Source organism: Geotrypetes seraphini, chromosome 2 (assembly GCF_902459505.1).
Source record: "Geotrypetes seraphini chromosome 2, aGeoSer1.1, whole genome shotgun sequence".
Taxonomy (NCBI): domain Eukaryota; kingdom Metazoa; phylum Chordata; class Amphibia; order Gymnophiona; family Dermophiidae; genus Geotrypetes; species Geotrypetes seraphini.
This window is the reverse complement of record NC_047085.1, coordinates 333,035,069-333,048,724: the sequence shown is the minus strand read 5'-3', so window position 1 is coordinate 333,048,724 and position 13,656 is coordinate 333,035,069. Positions and strand designations below refer to the sequence as shown.

The 13,656-nt window shown below is 42.2% G+C and overlaps 1 protein-coding gene across 1 annotated transcript in view; it reads left to right on the top strand.

Moving 5' to 3' along the window:
• Window positions 1–13,656, top strand: part of SFRP4 (secreted frizzled related protein 4) — a 65,674-nt gene that overhangs the window by 39,474 nt on the left and 12,544 nt on the right. The window contains exon 4 of the mRNA XM_033930241.1: window positions 3,241–3,439. Coding sequence (XP_033786132.1) covers window positions 3,241–3,439 — 199 coding nt within the window. The remainder of the gene's footprint in view (window positions 1–3,240; window positions 3,440–13,656) is intronic.

Here is a 13,656-nt window from a genome sequence, read left to right as displayed (position 1 = left end):
TCTTTTGTCTCAGCCTACTATGACATTATAGCTAAACTCCTTTTCCCTTAGCACTTCACTAAGATATGATATGACAAGGGAGCCAGAGACATTGGAGCAAAAGTTGCTGTAGCTCAGTGAGGAAAGGCACTCTCTACCAATCTTCCGGGCTTTGAGGGTTCAAATCCCAGCCTGTATTTTACTTGTGGCATATCTACCTTCCAGGTGCACTTTGATGATGCTTTCCACTTCTTATAGGAGTTGAATATAACATTACTGTACAACTTTGCTGTGTAGCAGAAAAATAAACTTTTCCCCCTTCCATGCTAAGAATTTGAGTTCAACTCATCTTATATTTCTCCTTTTAAACATGGCATACTTTGTTAGTTTTTATCATGGTAAAGTATACATTTCTGAAATGGTGAAGAAACAATAATATACAACTGCAGTGTTTTTTCTCCTAGCAAAATTAACTGCCTATAAGAAGCGGTATAAGCAAATCCAAACTGCTATAAGCATAAGAAAGCATTTCTAGGTCAACACGGTAATGCTCCTGTTCCGAGCTCTGACCTCTGAAACTCCCCGGTTTGACTCCCACCTTTGCTCATTTTAATAAGGTCCTAATTTTTTCCTATTAGCTCTTATAACAGGGTCTACATGGTGGACTTTGCCATTTGTAAGATGCACATTTCCCTTTCCAGGCAAACCTATTTTCAACTTACCATGGCGCGGACATCCTAAGCAGTGATGAGAGCACATTAACCAGGCGATCCACAAATGTCATCTTGCTGTCAGAGGAAAGGTTTCCTCTCATCACTGCTTAGGATGTCCGAGCCATGGTAAGTTGAAAATGGATGTCCTTGCGTTTCTTGTCTTAATAAACATGATATTTAAAAAAAATAATAAAAAAAAAAAAAAAGAAACTTAATATTTGCACACATCTTAAGTTACTAATTGAATGTATAAGGCGACATCATGCAAATATACTTCTAAATTTCTGAAACAAAGTTCACAGTATGGGGCTGGGGGCAGTTTTCAAATAGGATTAAGAAGTAAAGCAAATAAAAAAGAACTTTTAGGAAAAGGCTTCAAGCATATACAAGCTCAGGCACTAATTACACTTAAATAGACTTCAAGATTATTCAGTACTGTCTAGAATTTGTCCAGTTCTATCCTGAGGGTACTTACCACAGAAAAAAAAATAATTACGATGGTTCACAAAAAACATATTTCATTCTGTTATAATAAACATATGTTTTTTTAAAAAAGACCTCTACAGGTATATTTCAGTAGGAAACATGCACCAATCTGCTGTATTCTGGGCTGAAGAGGCCTGCTTCTATAAATGCTGCCTAGCTGATTTCCACGCAGAATTTAAAAATGTAACCCCTCCCTTTTACAAAGCCATATTAGGCATTTTTATTGCCTGTCACGACGATATTAGCTCCGATGCTCATAGAAATTTTATGAGTGTCGGAGTTAATACGACATTGGTCAGCGATAAAAAAGCCTAATGTGGCTTCATAAAAGGGGAATAACTAAACAGATTCAGGAGCAATAATAAAAGACTTGTGTTGAAAATCAAACTAAAAGGGGGCCTTTAATTAGCATGATAATTAAAAATACCATTAAAAAACAATTAATTTAAATTTTACATGGAAATTGGCGGGGGGCCTACATGAAAATTAGACGTGGTTAGGGGCAGAGTTGGGCATGGAAAGCATTAGGAGCAGGTATTTGACACCAGGAAAACCCTGGCCTAATATACCGGCGCCTAACTCAATTTAGGTACTGATAGGTGCAGTTCTACAAATGGCACCTAAGGGCTCCTTTTATCAAGCCGCGCTAGCGGTTTAATGTGCGTAATGGCACACACTAAACCACTGGACGCGCTAGCCGCTACCGCCTCCTCTTGAGCAGGCGGTAGTTTTTGGCCAGCGCAGGGGTTAGCGCGTGATGAAAAGTCACGCGCGCCTTCGTAAAAGGAGCCCTAAATTTGATTAATGGGCAGTAGGCACCATTTCCCTAGGTGCCTACTGATTTAGGTGTCATAGATTTATAGAATCAGGGCTAAGAAGCAGAAACTTTTTTGAATAGCCCTTGCCAAATTAGGAAAATGCCCAAACCTGTGAGCCACAAAAAGTCTGAGATTTATTCTTGAAATATAAATTCCAAATCTTATCTGATTCTACTAAAAATGAGAAAATCAAATCTGTTGTATTTAAAGGTGCTCAACCCTTACTAAGATGGTCCAAACTATCAATATATTTCAATGAATCTCCAAGAATTTCTGATCACAGCAGAACCTTAGCTAGAATAGCACTTATTATGCTAAGAAAGCATTACTGCATAGCAAGTTGCAGGCAGATATGCCCTGCTGTTGAACTGCAGACCGCTGGGCGAGATGGACCTCTGGTCTGCCTCAGCGGAGGCATCTTCTTATGTTCTTCTTATGTTCTAACATTCTCAAACTACTTCAACTGAAATTATGAAGTTGACAGAGAGGAAACTAGAACTTTCAAGGATACATGTATTGTAAACTCGTAGATTATATTTAGTTAAAGTGGCCAACCTCCTTAAAAGGTGTGTTAAAAAAAAAAAAATTATAAAGCGTATTTAGCTGCAATAGCAAACCTAGTATTACATGTATATACATACATGTAGGATGATGTATTATGGCATAATCATGCCGGTATTAATAACTCTGTAACACCAACTCAGAGCTCCATGTATTTCAGTATAAAGCCCATGTATTGTAACACCTCACAACTCCTTATGGCAACATCTTTACAGAACCTCATGTATTGTAGCACCTTTGCAGAGGCTCACATAGACCGCTCTGAATTGACTCCTTAGTCATTAGTAGCGGTATAGAAGCTCTCAATAAAGAATAATCAAACATTCCTTCTTTGCTTTACCACTGAGCCATAGGCAAGAAGAACAGGTATTCCCATGTAGTGGGGTCAGTTCCTGCCAGTCCTATAGTGGAGCCAACAGATAGTTGTGTCTTTCATGATCTAGGCACAAAGAATGTCTCTGGGAGGCAACAGCCAGAAGATTCTTTTTGTATTATTATTAATAATTCTAACAGGTGTACATTAATTTTCAGTGGCTGGTGATAAACAATCCCTAGAAAGACATGTTCATCTGAGTGTTGTCATCAGAACAGTATTTTATCTAATGATGCCTTTCCTATATGATATGTAACTGTTTCTGGGTGTGCTGTCCTTGGCTCATCTTTGCGCATTTTCCTTATTACAGTTATCCATGCTAGAGTTAAGGGAATAAACAAAAGCAGCTGTAATGAAATCACCACAGTCGTAGAAGTAAAAGAGATCCTGAAATCGTCCACACAAATCCCTCGATCTCAAGTCCCACTGATCACTAATTCATCCTGCCAGTGCCCACATCTGAAACTCAATCAGGATGTTCTCATCATGTGCTATGAGTGGCGCTCCAGGTACTGTAAAAAAGGCCAGTTTGATTCTCTTTAAATTAAATGATTAAGGGGCAGAATTGTCAAAGTGGGTCACCTTTAAGATCTGTTTACCATTGACCCAGAGTAGAATGTTAGAAAGGATGTCAAACTGAGAATATGGACGTCCAGGTCTGAATCACATATAGCCTGTTTTAAAATACATGAGAAATGGACATCCAAGTTCTGGCTACGTCCAGCATGAACATCTATTTTTCAAACTGAAACATCCAAAGCATGAACAGGGCAATATAAAGGACATGGACACATTTGGCAACAGAGGAACAGTCATATTATAAAAAGGCTACACAGACACCCATGTGGAGGAATAGCCTAATGGTTAGAGCAGCATGCTGCAAGAGAGAGCAAAGAGCCAGAGACTGCTGGTTCAAGTTCCACTATAGCTTTTTGAAAAAATATATATTTTTTTTAATTGTGAGCTCTCTAAGGACATGAAAATACCTACTGTGACTTCCCTTACTTCACTCAGTGGAGAACTGTTTAACCGGAGCATTTTCTGTAACTTGAATGTGCCAAGTACCGGGTCCATCTTTTGGCCCTCCTTAGCCTCATCCAAAACATGCCCAAACCACTCCCCCTTGTCATATGAACATTCAAGAGTTTTATAACATTGGTGCATTGATGTCCATGTTTCCTGACATCCACAACACGAATACGGCTTCTAAAATAAACACCCTAGTTACTAATTACTGAGGTTAACAGTAAAATATCTTAATGGTACTTATTGCTGATAATGGTGCTCCTAATAGGGCATCAGTGTCCAAAACAGGAAAATGAAAAAGCTTTAATTAAGTATGTATGCAAGAGAAAAAAATGTTTTGTCCAGAAAAAGATCATCACAGTTAGTGTAAAGCTCCAAACTAGTAAAGTAATCTTTAAAGGTCACAGACGTTTGTTCTCACACATGTAGTATTACGTATATTGAAAAGATTTATAAAAACAAAAATATTTTTCATCTCGGTAGTATTTGTTTGCTCTGTGCACTGTGGAATCAGCAGGCTTAACATTTTAGAATACCAGAAATCCTGTGATAGGCAATTACAGCTGTTACACTGAAACCAAAATTAGTGTTTCAGACTTAATTTATAATTTTCTCATAAGCTCTCTTGATGAGATGTGTAATAATTCCTACCTGCAAAGTCCAGGGATAGCATACCAGAGACAGACGCACATATTATGCCTCTCTATTCACCACTGGGTCTGGAGTAGATAATGACACGAAAACAAGGACAGAGCTCCCAGGGACGGGATGAGGATAGAGACAGAGCCCGTAGGGATGGGGCAAACTGTGTCCTCGTATCATTCTCTAAAAGCTTGAGACTAGCCTTAAACTGTCTGTTCTAACTAGATGGAACAACATCTTGTCACCCCCTAGGCGCCTAACTGGCTTGGTTAGCGTGTTTGGGCTGTAACAATCTTTTCCCCAGCGTGCCCTCTGTAGCTTGAGGGTCCCCTTCAGGACTTTCATTCAAGTTAGGCCACTGCCTACTAGTGCAGATTCCGGAGAGTGAAATGGTTTCCATTCCACAGACACCAAGTCAGAATGGCTTCCAAAACAAAATAAAGATTTATTAAGGCCACCAGCCAGATAAACTTCCAAGTCTGTGTTATGTTGACTGCACACAGAACAGATAATGTTCATGACATGTATCAAGCAAATAGTTCAAAATGGTAAGTCTTTGTATAGGGAAAACACCATGGCAAACTCAAACTCCAGTTCACTGCACTAGAGCAGTTCAAAATGAAAGCAAAAAGTGGAAAAGTTCAAAATAAATATTTCACCAAAACCAACGTATTCATGGCTATGCTTCTTAACAGATGTTAATTGCTGTGCTGGGTTAACCCTGGTTTGGATAAGGCAGTCTGTACCAGCCTAGTTCATGAACACATTCAGTAACAGTGTTCTAATGACATACAGTTTTAACCAGTTCCTTTTGAGGCACAGAAAATTTCTTAAGGCAGAGAAACAGGTATGCTTTAAAAGCATGTAGCAAGGAATGACTCGTACAGCTTGCAGTTCCTGCTCTCAGTAGCCGTAGCAACCTCACAGAGACAACCCAGCTGCACACAGCACATTAATTAGTACAAATGGTGAGAAAGAGCAGCTGACTCCAGCCTATGATAATTCCACACGCTTTCTCCTTTGAGATACACTCTTCCAGAAATATTGTGCTTTTACAAACATGAAACCATATATTAGCAGGCAGGTAAGTTAGGTGAAAATCTAGCTAATCTGCATAGCCTCAGCTGGTTCCTGGAACTCCGGTAAGCATTCACCAACCTCCATATCCTCAGGCAATGAAAAAAACTCTGTTCCTGGGCTAAGAGGAGATTCTTCCTCTTCTTGCATAACCCAGTCAGAGGGGGGTAATCTCTGGAATGTAACTCATACTGCTTTTCAGCTGGGCTTCTAGTTTGTGCTCAGACCATCTTTCTGTCTTGCTCATAGCTTCCTTCTCTGTTTCCAGCTTCCCCTTCTCTGTGCCTCTCATCACTCTGCCTTCTGTGTTCCTGCCTCTCTTCCTGTAATCTGACCTGGCCTTTTAGGAGCTCAAGGCCACGCCCCCTAAGCCAGGGCGGGAAAGCAGGCATTTCATACAGCTACGCAGATGACATCACTATTTTCCTACCCCTCGACCAACCAGAACCCGTCATGACAAGCACAATACACAAAACTCTCGATTCAGTTGCAATTTGGATGACAGAGCACAAATTAAAACTTAACCCTGACAAAACAAATTTCATCCTACTAGAAAATAACAAAGCTCCAATATTAACTAATCTTGTAATAAACTCGATCTCATACCCAATACAACCTACACTAAAATTGCTAGGAGTCACAATTGACAGAGGCTGTACCATGCAACCCCAAATTAACAAAATAATAAAGGCATCGGTCATGACCATGAGAAATCTAAGAAAAATACGAACATTCTTCGAAAAGAAGCAATTTCTTCTATTGGTACAATCTCTTATCCTTGGGATGATAGACTACTGCAACATACTATACCTACCTTGTCCTGCGACCATGATGAAGCAATTGCAGACAATACAGAATACAGCCCTGAGACTTGTCTATTTCCTAAAAAAATATGACCATATCACAGAGGCATACCATGACTCGCACTGGCTTCCAATAGAAGCGAGAGTGCACTTCAAATTCTACTGCTTACTTTACAAGGCTTTCAACGGAGAAAGCCCAACCTACTGGAATAACCGACTAAATCAATCCTCCTCTACCAGACACAGAAGATCCCACTCACTATTCACTCGCCCATCATCCAAAGATGTCAAACGAAAAAAACTTTATGATAACCTAATAGCCTCCAAAGCAGCTAAACTGGACAGACAAATCACCACTCTGTTATCTTCGACTACAGACTACAAAGCCTTCAGGAGAGATATTAAACCATACTCTTCAAAAAACACATAAAACCTATCCAGCACAACCAATCCCAACCCAATATCCAACACTCTATTTACCCTTAGATCTCTCTAATACTCTTCTATCTACCAAACTTTATCTAAAACCATAATTTCACCCTATTCTTATCTCCTAAAGTCCTCCACTTCTCTTTGGTAACTCTTTACCCAACATATATTACCTTAAAAATTCTATGTCATCGCTTATTCTATTCCTTCAAATTTTGAATGTAATTTTTGTTTTAGTTGGCTTTTCTCTAAAATGCAATGACCCCTCCCTCATCGATATACGAAGTCCCTCTAAACTTCTCTCTCTAAGTCCTTCTACTTTTCATTGTAGTTCCTTTCTATACCAACTCCTGTAAACCATGTCGAGCTCTACTTCTGTGGAGATGATGCGGTATACAAACTTAAAGTTTAGTTTAGTTTAGTTTGAATGTAATCCGCCTTGAACTGCAAGGTAATGGCGGAATATAAATCACTAATGTAAATGTAAATTTCCCTGGCAGGCTTCCTTCCCTTGCTTCTAATAGCACTTTGCCTTAAAGGGACAGGTACTAACCCTACCGGTGGACTCTGGCTCACCTCAGCCAGGTCCATGCTATCCCAGGGCCAGTAAGTATAACCTGGAGGTCCAGTACTCACTTGGTCTGCCCTCTTACAACGGGGCTTGGGCAAAACCCTGTCCTTGGGCCAAACCTTGTCCTGGCACTAAGTTTGTCACAATCTATAAAATGCTAGTATCAATATGTAAAAACTTAATACATCTTAGACAAGTGACAACTAAATTCAGTGACTTAAAAAATCTGCAAACGCTGCTTTTGAATTTAAATTAACTACTGTTAAATGACATTATTTGTATCTTGTTTGCCTTTGATGAGGCAACAAGAGTCTTGTCTGCTGATCAGATACCCACTACTTGCAACGTCCTTCTATCACATGCCCAGTTGCTCAAGGATCTTACCTAAGAAACGAAGACGGGAAACTGACTGGGTTGACGGTCAGTTTAGAAGAGGTATGCAGGCAGATTGACAGGCTTAAAAACAACAAATCCCCTGAAGTTTAACTTGGATAAGTGTAAGGTGATGCATGTCTGTAACAAAGATCTTGTACATGAATACAGGATGTCTGGCGCAGTACTCGGAGAGACCCCCCAAGAAAGAGACTTGGGAGTACTGCTCGATAAGTCGATGAAGCCGTCCGCGCAATGTGCGGTGGTTGCGAAAAGGGTGAACAGAATGCTTAGAATGATTAAGAAGGGGATCACGAATAGATTGGAGAAGGTTATCATGCCGCTGTACTGGGCCATGGTGTGACCCCACCTGGAATAATGCATCCAGCACTGGTTGCCGTACTTGAAAAAGGACACGGTACTACTCGAAATGGTCCAGAGAAGAGCAACTAAAATGGTTAAGGGGTTGGAGGAGTTGTCATACAGCGAGAGATTAGAGAAACTGGGCCTCTTCTCCCTTGAAAAAGAGGAGACTGAGAGGGGACATGATTGAAACATTCAGGATAATGAATGGAACAGACTTAGTAGATAAAGACAGTTGTTCACCTTCTCCAAGGTAGGGAGAACGAGAGGGCACCCTCTAAAGTTAAAAGGGGAAAGATTCCATACAAATGTAAGGAAGTTCTTTTTCAACAGAGAGTGGTAGAAAACTGGAACACTCTTCAGGAGGCTATCAAAGGGGAAAACACCCTGCAGGGATTCAAGACAAAGTTAGACAAGTTCCTGCTAGACCAGAACATACGCAGGTAAGGCTAGACTCAATTAGGGCTCAGGTCCTTGACCTAGGGGCTGCTGTGGGAGCAGACTGCTGGGCACAATGGACCACTGGTCTGACCCAGCAGCGGCAATTTTTATGTTACTGGAACACATTTATCCATTGTTGCTAGCATCAAGGAGCATTTCTAGCATTTAATAGACATGCATTTTTCTGATTATCCACTAAAAAGTCTTGGTTCTTTTCTACATCCATATCTGAAAGACAATCCAATTACTTTCCCAGATGATTTAAAAACATAGACAACTGAATCTTTGGGAAGGTTGTACCAAAACCAGATAGAAATGGAAGGCTCTATTTGTGATTTGTACAGTTGTACAAAATATTGTCCCTTTTTATAATTTAATAAAAAGATTTAAATATAAAATCCTAAGTGTTCAAGGCTTGTGCAGATGAGTACAAAGTTCACGGGGACAGGAGCAGAGTTCACTGGGCAGGGATAGAGACAGAGCCCATGGGGACAGGGTGGGATTGACCCAGAGCTCACGGGGATGGGGTGGGGATAGGGACAGAATCTTAAGAGACGAGGCGAGGACAAACTTTGTTCTTGTATCATTATCTAGTCTGGAGACATTTCAGTTCTACTTTATTTATTGATTAATCATACTGTTCATATTTTAGATCTCTGCATGATTTTATTATACCAGTTAAAAAAGAAAAGCAAATCTGTTGTAACGAGCCATACATTTTAATCCTGGGCTGGCCTACTGGCCAGGGCAGAATTAACTCTTTGGTGGGCCCTTGACAAACAAGTGCATTGGGCTTCCTTTTCTAATATAAATACATTTTGAAACTCTCACAAATGGGTTCCTATGTGGCTTGATTGCATAGGAATGCCAGCAAAGCAAGTAAGAAGGGTTGCTGACTAACTCCACCTGCTGACTGGAGGCCAATGCACAGAGAGTGGGAAGAACAGACAGTGGTAGTTTCTCTCCTTCCCCCTCTCATATTCCATTTCTCTCAGCAGTTGATTTAACCTGGAAAATATATGGCTTGGGAGCCATTGAATTAGCACAACTGGGAGGGCCCTTCCTCAATATTGGAGCCCTTTATCTTTTTTATGTTCAAATATTTTTGATTGAATTTTCCATCAAAAAGAAACAACTTTGAATTACATATATGTGTTTTTATACATTAGCAATTAAGCCCTCTGCCATTATACTGCCCTGCTGGTGACTCAATAAATTTCCATATGGTGCGTCAAGTTTAGTCCTTAAACAAAATGTGGTTGAGCATGCTGATGAGGCACTGTTCACAGCTCCTGGAATGTGGGGGGTCTCAATCATTTCAGTAGTGAAACCTTGTGACCAGATTTAGTGCTCACATTATTTGGGTTCTGCAGTGAGCTGCAGTTTATGGCCCCAGAATGAGGATGTACCTGCTATGGCTGTAGTGAATTTGGAGGAGCATAAAAATAGGGGAATCCGCAGGTAGTTATCATTGAATATTTGTGATGATACTAGGGGTTGGTCCTGAAAGAACTGGAAATCAAAATATTCAGGAGGTAACTAACAGCATTCAATGAATAAACCTCTCCCTCTGATCATCACCCTAGCCAGCAGTTTAGCCATCCCCCCGTTAACAGTAAGCCCTACCCTGGCATCCTGTTTGTCTATCTTGATTGATTAGATTGTGAGCTCATTCAAACAGGGATTTTCTCCTTTGTGACTATGCAGGGCCACCATCAGGGCAGTACTACCAGTCCTGCATTCAGGGGCCCGGAGCTGACAGGGGGCCCGGGCTCCCCCAGGGTCGCAAGCATAGTCTCCTCTCCTTCTCCTTACCTGCCCTGCCGCAGCACACAGCCGAACGGAAATCTTCCCGATGTCAGCACTGGCGTCGGAGATTAAGCCCTCCCTTCCTCCGACATCAGCGCTGACATCGGGAAGACTTCTGGTCGGCTGCTTGCGGCAGGGCTGGTAGGGAAAAGGCAGTCATGTACCGAAGGGGGGGGGAGGTCCGTCCCGGATGCAGCCATGGGTGGTGTGTGCACAGCCAGTCAGGTCCCCTTAGCCTTGTAGCGCTTCCCCCAACCGACCGACAACAGGCCCGGCCGACAAACCTCCCTGCCCTGTAGCAGCAAATCTAAATTACCTTCTTACAGCAGCTTCAATACTCCAGCTGCTGTAAGAAGGTAATTTAGATTTGCGGCTACAGGGCAGGGAGGTTTGTCCGACTGGGCCTGTTCTGTTGTCGGTCGGGTGGGGAAGCGCCACAAAGGTAAGGGGCAGGGAGGGAGAAAGGGAGGAAAGGTGGAGTGGAGAAGAAAAGACACTTAAGGGAAATGGGTAAAACTGAGGGGGGAGAAGGCCGCTGAAAGCACTGGGGAAGACAAAGGGGTGGAGAAGGACGCTGAAAGGACATGGGGAAGACGGGAGGGGGGAGAAGGATGCTGAAAGTACATGGGGAAGACAGAGTGGGGAGAAGGACCCTGAAAGGACATGGGGAAGACAAAGGGGTGGAGAAGGACGCTGAAAGCACATGGGGAAGACAGAGGGGGGGGGGGATAAGGACCCTGAAAGGATATGGGGAAGACAAAGGGGTGGAGAAGGATGCTGAAAGCACATGGGGAAGAAAGAGGGGGGAGAAGGATCCTGAAAGGATATGGGGAAGACAAAGGGGTGGAGAAGGACGCTGAAAGCACATGGGGAAGACAGAGGGGGGGGGGAGAAGGACCCTGAAAGGATATGAGGAAGACAAAGGGGTGGAGAAGGATGCTGAAAGCACATGGGGAAGACAGAGGGGGGAGAAGGACCCTGAAAGGATATGGGGAAGACAAAGGGGTGGAGAAGGACGCTGAAAGCACATGGGGAAGACAGAGGGGGAGAAGGACGCTGAAAGGACATGGGGAAGACAGGGGGGAGAAGGACGCTGAAAGCACATGGGGAAGACAGAGGAGGGGGGGGGGGAGAAGGACCCTGAAAGGATATGGGGAAGACAAAGGGGTGGAGAAGGACGCTGAAAGGACATGGGGAAGACAGAGGGGGGAGAAGGACGCTGAAAGGACATGGGGAAGACAGAGGGGGAGAAGGATGCTGAAAGGACATGGGGAAGACAGGGGGGAGAAGGACACAAAGCAAATGGGGAAGACAGAGGGGGGAGAAGGATGCTGACAGGACATGGGGAAGATGGGGGGGAGAAGGATGCTGAAAGGAAATGGGGAAGAGAGAGTGGGGAGAAGACACTGGCAGGGAAGAAGACAGAGATGCCAGACTATGGGGGGAGCGGAGGGAAGAAGATGGGTGCCAGACCAATTTGGGAGGGGGGAGAAAGGGAGAGGCACAGTAACAGAGCAAATGGAAGACGCAGAAAGAAGAGAGACAATGGATGGAAGGAATTAAATGAGAACATGAGGAAAGCAGAAACCAGGCAACAAAGGTAGGAAAAAATTTTTTTTTTTTTTGCTTCAGAATAAAGTAGTATATTAGTTGTGTTGATAAAAATTTATAAACATTAGAGGCTCTGGTAGAAACCCGTTTACAAAGTATGTATTCTTCCCAATTAATATTTCCAAATTAATAAAGTCTTTTTGCTTATTTTTAAATGGGTTTCTACCAGAACCTTTAATTCAGTAGCATAATTAAATGAAATAACTATATCTGTAGTTTATAGGGACGGGCGGGGACGGAGGGGATTCCTCGCGGGGACGGGTGGGGACGGAGGGATTCCTCGCGGGGACGGGTGGGAGTCCTCACGGGTATGGGTGGGAGTCCTCACGGGGATGGGTGGGGACGGGTGGGACTTTGGCGGGGACAGGTGGGGACGGGTGGGATTTCTGTCCCCGCGTAATTTAAACATGCATCTTTCTTCCTCCATCCCATGCACCTTTCTTCCTCCATCCCATAACACACACAGCCTGGTGGTGATGATTATCAGATTGATTCATGAATATATAATGATGTTATGAGTGTGCACCTCTTCCTTCCCATCCTCCTTAGCATATCACATACAGCATGTTACATTACACAAAGTCTGTGTAATGTAAAATGCTGCATGTGACATGCTGAGGAGGATGGGAAGGAAGAGGTGCACACTCATAATATCATTATATATTCATCCATAGCTGCATGTTAATGATGTGCTCATATGCACTTATTTATCATCATAACATATACATCATCATTAACGTGCAGCTGTGGATGTGTAAGGAGGATGGATGGGAAGGAAGGAAGGTGCACATATCAACATATCGTACATTTTTAACAAGCATGATGCAGCTATAGGCAAGCTGAGGAGGATGGGATCATACAGATGTGTATGTTCAGATATGCGCTCAGATGTGTATGTTTAGATATGCACTCCACATATACAGTCAGATGTGTATGTTCAGATATGCGCTCAGATGTGTATGTTTAGATATGCGCTCAGATGTGTAGTTTTTCTGATATATTTATTAAGCTTACAGTATTTATAAAAACACATTTAATACTTTTTACAAAAAATATTGTGCAATTGTGATTTACTTCTGGCCTACAAAGGTCAAAAGAAATCCTTAACTGAGATTTTACATTCAAAAGTGAATTATAGCTACTAGCACTATTATTTATTAGTTATTTATTATGCAGATGTTTGTTAGTTTGTTATTAGTTCAGTATTAGACATATGTTAGTTTAGAATAGATAGGTATAGATTAGTTTAGTTTAGGTTAGGGCCCTGCTGAAAGAGTCTACCTTGACGTGGTTGCAGGCTTACAAATCTTTTGGTCAAAGAGTGCTGCGACAGAGAAAAGTATGTGTGTATTTGGCCCATGGAAGAAGGGGGGGTCGGGGGGAAGGGGTGTGTGGGGGTCCCAATAGGATTGCTCAGTAAGGGGCCCAGAAATTTCTGATGGCGGCCCTGTGACTATGTACAGTGCTGCATATGTATGATAGCACTCTAGAAATAATTAATAGTGGTAGTAGATATTGATAGTATTATAATCCATGGTTTAAAACAATATTATTCATTTCCTGTCCTCGACTATTCAACTTT